Raw genomic sequence first — 9474 nt, 5'->3', positions numbered from 1 at the left:
GGGAGAGGCGGGGGGCAGGTGGGGAGAGAAAGGGGAGGTGCTGGTGGCCCTGGGGGCCTGGCTGTGTGGCTGGACCTGGTTGGGGAGCAGGACGCTGCTGCCTGGGGGCAGCCTCTCCCCATGGGTGGAGCTGGGTGTGTGGGACCCTCACCCTGTGCAGCTGGGAGGCCCTGGGGGCACAGGACAGGGAGGTGCCGGTGGGGGGTGTAGATGTGGGAGAAGGGCGTGTGGCCTTGGAGGCCCCTGTGGAGGGCACGTGGGGTTGGGCAGGGCCCTTGGCTGCTACTGGCCTGATGTCTGTGGTAGACGCTGCCTGAGGCTGGCCAGCGCGGACCCTGTCATCCCCACTGCATCTCCCGGGTCCCAGGGCGTTTCTGGCCTGAGCAACACCCGCTGCTCCCCACAGCTGCACCTTGGCCGGGAAGCACACCCTGCAGCCAGCCAGCAATAGCTCGGACGCCATCTGTGAGGACAGGGACCCCCCACCCACACAGCCCCAGGAGACCCAGGGCCCCCCGGCCAGGCCCACCACTGTCCAGCCCACAGAAGCCTGGCCCAGAACCTCACAGAGCCCCTCCACCCGGCCCGTGGAGGTCCCCAGGGGTAAGGGCGCCTGGCTCAGCCCAGCAGGGCCCCCAACCCAAATAGGAGAAGGGGAGGGCGGCATGAGGGCCCCTCCTGTGGACCCCACCCAGCAGACCCCTTCCTGCAGGCCCTGCGGTTGCTGCCATCCTAGGCCTGGGCCTGGCGCTGGGGCTGCTGGGCCCCCTGGCCATGCTGCTGGCCCTGCTCCTGCTCCGGAGGGACCAGAGGCTGCCCCCCAATGCCCCCAAAGCCCCTGGTGAGTGCCTCGTGGCCCTGCCCCACTGCTCCCACGCGTGAGGCCCACCCACCAATCTCTCCTTTTTTCCTCCCCAGGGGGAGGCAGTTTCCGGACTCCCATCCAAGAGGAGCAGGCTGACGTGCACTCCACCCTGGCCAAGATCTGACCTGGGCCCACCAAGGTGGACGCTGGGCCCCGCCAGGCTGGAGCCCGGAGGGTCTGCTGGGCGAGCAGGGCAGGTGCAGGCCACCCGCCCCGCCACGCTCCTGGGCCACTGCGCCGTTCTAGGTGCCGCTGGCTGCCTCCGGCTCTCTGCTTACGTATGCCATGCATACCTCCTGCCTCGTGGGGCCACAATAAAAACCTTGGCAGACGGGAGTCTCTAACTGGCACTGTGGGCTGCGCACCTGTGGCAGGGAGGCTTGGGCCGTGCCCGCCTCCGGCTGGAGAAGGGTCTTGGGCCAGGGTGGAGGGAGCAGGTAGTGGGGTCAAGTGGGACCCTGGAGGTTGGTCCCTGGGTGCCAGTTCTAGATTGAGTGGGGAGCCGGGGAGTGACTGGGAAGGCACAGGTCCAGGGCCACCTGGCGTGGGGGTTACTGGCCAGCCGCTGACAAGGGTCGCCCTGAGCCCCGGGTCACCCAAGGAGCTTGGGAGCGGCTGACCCCTGGGCCTCTGTGCCCTTGAAGGAAGAGGGTAGAGACCTGCTCCTCTTCCCCTCCACACCTATGCCCACCCCCTGCTGCAGCTGGGAGGGGGTCCCAGGGCCCCTGAACACCCCAAGGAGTCTCTGCAAGGGCCCCTACGTCCCTGCCATGGGTGTCCAGGGGGACAGTCACCTTGGAAGCCATGGTTTCTGCTTGAGCCAAACTTCTGTCCGCCCTGAGGCCCAGCTATGCCACTCCTGTGCACCTGCCCCACCACCAAGAGGCCTGGGATCTGCACGAGAATGTCCACAGCGACTTCACGTAACGTGGCCCCACAGTGGAGAAACCCAGGCGTCCGCCAGCAGCGTGGATGCATGAGTGCTGGCATGTTCAGATGAGCTCCCAGCTCCCCGGCCCACACCACAGGTGTCCAAAGAAGGTCCCAAGGCCCCAGAGACATCCCTGGCCATGTGGGAATCCTCTCGAGCTGGTGTCTGGGAATGGGGTGTCCTTCGAGCCGGTGTCTGGGAGTGGGGTGTCCTTCGAGCAGCACAGAGGCTGCTCCCCTGAGCGCCAGTCACGCCCGAGGCCACAGCTCGAGAACAAGGCAGGAGCGGCCCTGCAGGCTTCCCACACAGAAGACACCCCGGGCGTCCGAGCGACGTCTGTGTCCCTTGGGAGGTGCAGGTGCCTGTTTGCCTCCATTGTGCTTAACAGCTGTCAGGGGCAGAAGTGAGACCCTCCCGAGGCCTAAGAGGTCTCATCCACTTTTTTTTTTCGCCAGAGTCTCGCCTTGTCTCCAGGCTGGAGTGCAGTGGCGTGATCTCGGCTCATTGCAATCTCCGCCTCCTGAGTTCAAGCAATTCTCCTGCCTCAGCCTCCCGAGTAGCTGGGACTACAGGCGCCTCCCACCACGCCGGCTGATGTTTGTATTTTATTAGAGACGGGGTTTCACCATGTTGGCTAAGCTGGTCTTGAACTCCTGACCTCAGGTGATCCACCTGCCTCAGCCCCCTAGAGTGCTGGGATTCCAGGTGTGAGCCACGGCGCCCGGCCCTCACTGCACTCATGAATGAGAAACACGGCCAAGGCCGGGCACGGTGGCTCAGGCCTAGAATCCCAGCACTTTGGGAGGCTGAGGCAAGAGGATCAGGAGTTTGAGACCTGCCTGGGTAACATGGCAAGACCCTTTCTCTATGAAAAATAGAAAAAATCAGCCGGGTGGACCGTGCCTGCGGTCCCGGCTACTTGGGAGGCTGAGCTGGGAGGATCACTTGAGCCCAAGAGGTCAAGGCTGTAGTGAGATGTGACTGAACAAATAATAAAATGAAATTTAAAAAATTAAGAAGAAACACATGAAGCCTCATGGAAGGTTTTGCTGAGGGCCTGGCACAGTCTGGACGCTCCGGCTGCCGTGGCTGGTGTGGTCCAGCCCTGCAGCTGCACCTACTGCTGCACATAGCGTCCCTGGGCCAGCCTTCCCGGTCTCTGCGTCCTCCATCAGCACGCGCTGCCCACGGCTGTCCAGGCCCCCTGTGCCTGGCGGACGGCTCCCCTCTCCACCGATGTTGTGGAAGTGGGGAACCACCTCGGGGGTGCACAATGGGAGCGCCACGCACCACTCACAGCAGCCCAAGGTGCCCGGACCACAGCACCTTGGGCTGTAAGGAAGACGCCCATCTCTGGCCTTGGGCTGCCCCAGACCCCTCCTGCCTCTGCAGGAGCTGGTTTTCTCCCCCGTTTCTCTCTCTCTCCTCAAACCTCTGTCTTCCACCCACTCTCTGCCAACCACAAGCCTCCCCCTGCTGCACAGGGAAGCCAGAGGCCATCCTGTCCCCCACCCAGCACCTTCACTGAGCTCCCCGGGTTCCTGCACAGGGTTCAACCTGCAGGAGAGACCGTGGCCCCCCGCCCGTGTGACAGGCGAGGCCAGGCCTGCAGGCAGGATGGCGGGTGGGTGAGGGAAGGGGTCCGGTGGCCAGGACTGGAGCGGCCAGATCCCATGGGGCTGGCAGGTCAAAAGCTGTGGGAGAGGGGCCTCTTCCCCAAACCTGACTCCCACACCCATCGCTTCCTGTTTCCTTTCCTCTCCTCTGGGCACAGTACCCCCCAGGCCTTGTGGGACTTATTCCCCAGCCAGGACCCCCTGCTGCACCCCCAGATGGACAAGGGGCCACCTCCTCTTGGTCTCTGTGCTCACCCCACCCCCCGCCCCCTCACCTGACACCATCTCTGCTGGCAACTCCTGCGCCATCTGTGCCCCAGGCTCTGCCTGAGCTCTGGCCCGGTGCCCATCTGCACCCTCCCCCTGGGGCCCCACAGTTGCCCTTCTGGATGCACGCAAGGGCTGTCCCTCGCCCGGCAGCCGCGCCACCCTGTGGGCCGCTCTCCTGCATGAATGCCCCGTCGTTTGTGTCACTGGCGAGGTGCTCACAAAATACCAGAAAGTAAGATGGACAAAATCACCTCCAGCCTCGCAGCCCAAGGATAGAAGTCATGGGGAGCCAGTGAGGGGTCTTCTGCAGCGAGAGGGACGGGAGGCAGACATCACACCCCTGGCAGCCCCTCCAGGGACCACCGTGTGGGGAGCTGCTCGGGCTGCGCCATGGGGCGGGGGGTCCTCTGCCCGCCGGCCGCCTCCCACTTGGCCCATAAACTGCTCGCCCTTCTAACTCTGTCCCTGCCTTTAGAAGGACTTGCACTGTGTGGCTGATGCACATTTATTTTTTTGGGACAGTCTTGCTGTCACCCAGGCTGGAGTGCACTGGTACAACTTATAAGCACTATTTACAGGGGACACATTGTGTCTTCTCGGGCTGCCATCTACCGGCACTCGCCAGGATTGGGGGTGAGCCCAAGCTGGCGCAGACCTCCCGGGGTTTTGAAACGGGCAGGGGCGCAGCCCAGCCTGCCCCGGGTCTCCTGAGCACCTTCGCCTGGCGTCCGGGTCTGACGGCACCTCTTTCTATCCAGGGGCCCAGAGCCCCTCCCAGGCTAGGGGCGGAATGAAGATCTTCAGGCCCCTCAAAGGCCCCCAGGCCCAGCTGGCCCCACCCCTTTCCTTCTGAGTGTCCGGGCAGCCTGGAGCCGCAGGGACCCCTTCCTTTTCTGCAGTGTCTGAAGACGGCCTCTCCAAGGCAGGCTCCTCCATCTCGGATCTGAGAACTCCGGGGCGTCGCAAACAGCTAATTCCCGTCATTCACCCTGGGAAAGGAGCAACCGCCTTAGGGGGTGAGGTGGTGGCTGCAGGTCTCAAACGGGTGTCTCACCACATCCAACCGTGGGCACAGCCACGCTTAAGTTTCCGAGAGCCCCCATCTCCAGCGTTCCCGGGGGTCTCCCCTGTGCTGGACAGCACAGAAGCAGGGCTGGGCAATCCAGGGAGGCTTCCTGGTGGAGGCAGGGTCCCAGAACCCTTCAGTGCCCACAGGGGAAACTGAGGCTCAGAGAGCCATAGGACAGCCTCCCAAGAGCACTGCGAGGGGCTCCCCCTCAACTCCCTCCAGGACCCAGATCTGTCTGGTGCGATGGATGAAGATGGCTCCAGAGAGATCTGGGTGGGAACCTGCCTGAGACACGGCAGACCCGGCAGGTCGCTCTGCCCTGGGCCTTGAGTGCCCTTGGGGGCGGCTGACACTGACCCGAGGAGGCACCACGCACCCTCTCGTCTCCCCACCAGCTCCTCCTGGTGCCCCTCCCAAGCCCTGGGGAGCTTCCTGGGTTGGCAGCTGAGGGGGTCCTGGGGAGCTGTAAGCAAGGGGGAGGGGAGCCCACAGGCCTGCAGCCCATGGTGAGTTTCACACCCAGAGCCGGCCAGGTGGGGCGCGCTAAGCTGAGGGGCCCTTCCCCATTCTGTGGGGTTCCCCAGCGCTGGGCTCCGTGGCTGAGGCTCTCTGGGGGTGGCCAGGGTTTGTGGAGACCCCGGGGTCTCACAGACACCAGAGGCAGTGGGATGGAGCGGGTGATTGGCTGAGTCCCACCCTCCAGGTAGCCCCCGTGGACAAGCTGCGGAATGCCGTCCCCGCACTGGGGCCCGCCAAGGTGGCCGCAGACTTTGCACAGAAAACCTCTTTGATCCCCGCCAGCCCGGTTTCCCCGCCCCTGCCGGCGACCTGCCGCGGATCGGGCTGTGTCTGCAGCGTCCACACCCCCTCCTCACACGCATCTCGCCTGGGTCGGAACTCTCGGGTCAGGAACAGTCCCAGTCACCTCCGGGCAGGGCGGGTGAGGACGGGGACGGGGCGTGCCCAACTTGCTGTGCCTCTTGAAACCCAAGCGTGGCACGGCACGGGGCGATGTGTGCGTGCGGGACCCTGTGCTGCCTGGCGCTGCTGTGTGCGGCCAGCCTGGGTCAGCGCCCCACCGGGGCTCCCGGGTGTGGCCCTGGGCGCCTCCTGCTCGGGACGGGAACCGACGCACGCTGCTGCCGCGTTCACCCGACGCGCTGCTGTCGCGATTACCCAGGTAAGTAAACCGTGTTTACTTAACGCGGACCGGGCAAGGCAAGGCGTGGGAGCCAGGATGGGTGGGCGCCCCCTTCCCGTGCTCAGACCCGCACTGCTGAGGTCTAAGGAGGGTGGGCACAGGGCTGCCAGCGGCCAGGGCCTTCCGGAGGGAGGCAGGATCCCGGAGAGAGGTGGAGGTGTGCCAGCTCCAGCCAGTGGTCCTGGCGGCGAGGAGCAGGGGCGAGCCAGGTGGGAGCGCCCTCAAGAGGCGCTGGGGTCCCAAGGTGGAGGAGGGCTGTTCCAGGTCCTGCTGGGTGGGTCGTGAACCCTTGGCCATCGCCCAGCTCCCCCTGCTCAGTTGGGGGCCCCCCTGCACCGCGTCTGGCCCGCTGCCTGCCTCTGACCTGCACCTGGGGGTAAGGGTTCAACGGACACAGCTGGCCTGGAGAGGAAGCTGGCAGAAAGTCACCTCAGAGCTTCTTCCTCCAGGGTTGGGAAGGGAGGCTCCATCCGGAGGCCCAGTGTGGCTGGTGGGGACAGAAGCGCCTGGAGACCAGGCAGGCAGCCTCTGAGGTGTCCACGGGCCTCCAGGGGGCTTTGCACTGTTGGGTGCCATCCCTGGGTCCCGCAGGGGCAGCCCCTGGTGGCACGTGCAGTCAGCGCCTGGGCAGAGGCAGCTGCGGGGCGCAAAGGGGGAGTAGCCCCAGGCCACATGGTCCCCGGAGAAAGAGACACCTGGACGAACCCAGAGTCCGGAGTCCCAGCCAGGAGCCCTCTGCTCCCTGGAGCCGACTGTGGGTGGGGAACGGACAAGCCCGCTCCCCTGGAGGGCCGAGGAGGGGCCTCAGCCCAGCTGCTGGGGGCCTGGCTTGTCTCCTGTCCAGGCGAGGAGTGCTGTTCCGAGTGGGACTGCATGTGTGTCCAGCCTGAATTCCACTGCGGAGACCCTTGCTGCACGACCTGCCGGCACCACCCTTGCCCCTCAGGCCAGGGGGTGCAGCCCCAGGGTAAGTCCTGGAGGTGCCTGTGAGCGTCCACACAGGCCAGGGGTTCCACTAGGGCCCGAGGCAGAGCTCGTGGGCGCAGGTGTCCAACATGTGTGGTGTGTGGGGTCCTAGGTCCTGTGAGGCAGGCCAGGCCATGCTCAGGCACCACGGGCCACGCAACTCCAGGAGTGTCCTGTCCCCCCTTTCTTGGCCTGGGCTTTTCCATCCAGCACGAGGACTGTGAGAACCCTGTGGGGTTGGGGAGCTGTCTGGCTCTCAAGCCCGGGACACCCATCCTGTGTGTCCTCACCAAATACTGAAAGAGCCTGCCTTGTGCCCCCCAGAGTCCTGTCTGGGCCCTGGGGCTACACCTCTTCCTGGAAGGAGCAGCTCAAGTCCTCTTAGCGGCTTGTTTACTTGACAGGAGGGGCCAGGCTGGGCACATGGGGGCTGTGAGGAGGGAGAACTGGGGAGGTTGTGTGAGGTTGGACAGGGCAGGGTCTGGGGTCAGCTGGGACCCAGCCTCACTCTTTCTGGGACCCTCTGTTCTACTGAGTCCTGCCTGGCCTCTGCCCACCCTCAGCCCCCAGTGGGCAGGCCCAGTGCACTCTGTGCTCCTCCCCCAGGTGCCCTCCCCAGGTCCCACCCCAGACGCCCCATCTGGGATGGGCAGACACGGGCACTGACATTCAGGGCCCCCACCTGGGCCATCAGGAACTCTGCTGAATGGATGATGTGGGGGGGCATTCGACTCAGCAGCCAGATCCCAGATGGACCCCTGCACTGGCCTGACTCCATCCTCATCCATCCCAGCAACTCCAGCAGCTTCCCTCCCTCCTTCCCTCCCCAATCCCCCGACCCCGCACCGGGGAAATTCAGTTTTGGCTTCAGGTGTGTCGACTGTGCCTTGGGGACCTTCTCCAGGGGCCACGATGGTCGCTGCAAACCTTGGACAGAGTGAGTCCCGGGTGGGCCCTGCCGGCGGCCGGGTGGTCCAGGCTCACTCCGAGGAAGGGTCCTCTCCTGTCCCTTGCACTGTGGCGAGCCCCAGACAGCGCCGAGGACAGCAGCCGGGGGCTGACCGGGGGCTGTGTCCGCGTATTCCAGCTGCACCCAGTTTGGGTTTCTCACCGTGTTCCCTGGAAACAAGACCCACAATGCCGTGTGCGTCCCAGGGTCCGCGCCGGCAGAGCCGCCTGGGTGGCTGACGGTCGTCCTCCTGGCCGTGGCCGCCTGCGTCCTCCTCCTGACCTCGGCCCAGCTCGCACTGCACGTCTGGCAGCTGAGGAGTCAGCCCACGTGGCCGCGAGGTCAGTCACAGCCTGGTGGGGGGAGGTGGGGGCCTGGCTGCCCGCTGACTGTGGCCCCTCTGCAGAGACCCAGCTACTGCTGGAGGTGCCGCCGTCGACCGAAGACGCCAGCAGCTGCCAGTTCCCTGAGGAGGAGCGGGGCGAGCGGCTGGCAGAGGAGAAGGGGCGGCTGGGAGACCTGTGGGTGTGAGCCTGGCCATCCTCCGGGGCTCCCTAGGAGGAGCCCCTCCCTAGGAGCTCCCCGGGCTCCGAATTCTGCTCTGGGCGGGGCCCTGCTCCCCTGGCAGCAGAAGTGGGTGCAGGAAGGTGGCAGTGAGCAGCGCCCTGGACCATGCAGGTCGGCGGCTGCGGCTGGGCCCTGCAGGAGGGAGAGACACATCCATGGCCCCCTTCCTCCCTTACGGCCCTGCTGGGGTGGGGTCTTAGGACGGGAGGCTGTGCCCATGGGTGTGCAGTGCCCAGGACGGGACCCGGCTGCATAGGGCCTTCAATAAACACTGGTCCAATGACCTGAGTGGATGCATGCTGGGTGCTGGGGGAGGACGGGGCGCCCGGGGCTGGGCTTTGGGGCACCGTGCCCATGCCTGGCCGTGGTCCCCTCCACAGGGGGCGAAGGGCAGGGCAGCCAGGGCCCATTCCAGGAACTCTGGGCTGGGTGGGGTGGGGCCCGAGGAGGGGCCATTCCAGTCCTAGGCCCAGTGATCCTCAGGGATACACGCTCAGCAGCTTCCCCAGTTAGGGGGCTCTTCTCTGGCGCCCCTGGATTTCTGGTTTCTGGCCACACAGCCTGCCAGCCCCTGGGTGCCCAGAGCCCAGGACTCACATCCAGCACTTTCCGGTGGTGGGGGCCCCGTCTCCAGGCCAGCCCTCTCTCCTCACCACCCCACCCTTGGCCTGCCCAGCCTCCTGCTCCAGGTGAGATCTGATAGCAGCTCGCTCAGCTACCGGGGAGTGGCGGGCAGGCCGGTGCAGGCTTCTCCGCAGCATCCAGGAGGCACCGCACACCTGGCTCCCAGCTGAACTCCCAGTGGGCGGCGGGCCCAGCTCACAATAGGTGGATGGGGCAGAGGCGGCATCAGCACCCACCCCACATGGGTCCCAGAGTGTGGAGAGCCCAAGGGTGGCACAGGGACACCGGGGAAGGTGCCCAGCCCTGGAAGCAGGACCTGGCCTTTCGGCGCTGTGGCGTACTGGGCTCGGGGCTGGGTACTGGGCTCAGGGCTGGGTACTGGGCTCCGGGCGGGGTACTGGAAACTGGCTCGGGGC

General features: G+C 65.7%; 2 protein-coding genes across 3 annotated transcripts in view; both read left to right on the top strand.

The window, feature by feature from the left end:
- TNFRSF4 (tumor necrosis factor receptor superfamily, member 4) overlaps positions 1 to 1215 on the top strand; it is a 2953-nt gene extending 1738 nt beyond the window's left edge. Inside the window, exons 5-7 of the mRNA XM_011956379.1 lie at positions 407 to 603; positions 713 to 841; positions 919 to 1215. Coding sequence (XP_011811769.1) covers positions 407 to 603; positions 713 to 841; positions 919 to 989 — 397 coding nt within the window. The 3' untranslated portion in view covers positions 990 to 1215. The remainder of the gene's footprint in view (positions 1 to 406; positions 604 to 712; positions 842 to 918) is intronic.
- A 4532-nt stretch (positions 1216 to 5747) lies between these two features.
- Positions 5748 to 8717, top strand: TNFRSF18 (tumor necrosis factor receptor superfamily, member 18). Of its 2 annotated transcripts, none has more exons than XM_011956378.1 (5): positions 5748 to 5931; positions 6797 to 6932; positions 7778 to 7855; positions 8006 to 8187; positions 8274 to 8717. In XM_011956378.1, exons 1-5 carry the CDS (start codon positions 5763 to 5765, stop codon positions 8396 to 8398), a joined length of 690 nt encoding a protein of 229 aa, XP_011811768.1. In that variant the 5' UTR covers positions 5748 to 5762; the 3' UTR covers positions 8399 to 8717. The 2 variants fall into 2 exon arrangements, with proteins under 2 accessions (XP_011811768.1, XP_011811767.1); XM_011956377.1 differs by having other exon boundaries at positions 8006 to 8208.
- Positions 8718 to 9474: the final 757 nt, after the last annotated feature.

This window comes from Colobus angolensis, unplaced genomic scaffold (assembly GCF_000951035.1).
Source record: "Colobus angolensis palliatus isolate OR3802 unplaced genomic scaffold, Cang.pa_1.0 Scaffold416, whole genome shotgun sequence".
In the NCBI taxonomy this organism is placed as follows: Eukaryota; Metazoa; Chordata; class Mammalia; order Primates; family Cercopithecidae; genus Colobus; species Colobus angolensis.
Note: the sequence above shows the minus strand (reverse complement) of the source record. Positions and strands in the feature narration are given on the sequence as shown.

Coding starts and splice junctions, on each gene's coding strand:
- TNFRSF18 (XM_011956377.1), top strand. CDS start 5,763: ATGTGTGCGTGCGGGACCCTGTGCTGCCTGGCGCTGCTGTGTGCGGCC. Junction 5,932..6,796: donor CTGCTGTCGCGATTACCCAG/GTAAGTAAACCG, acceptor TCTCCTGTCCAG/GCGAGGAGTGCTGTTCCGAG. Junction 8,209..8,273: donor TCAGCCCACGTGGCCGCGAG/GTCAGTCACAGC, acceptor GCCCCTCTGCAG/AGACCCAGCTACTGCTGGAG.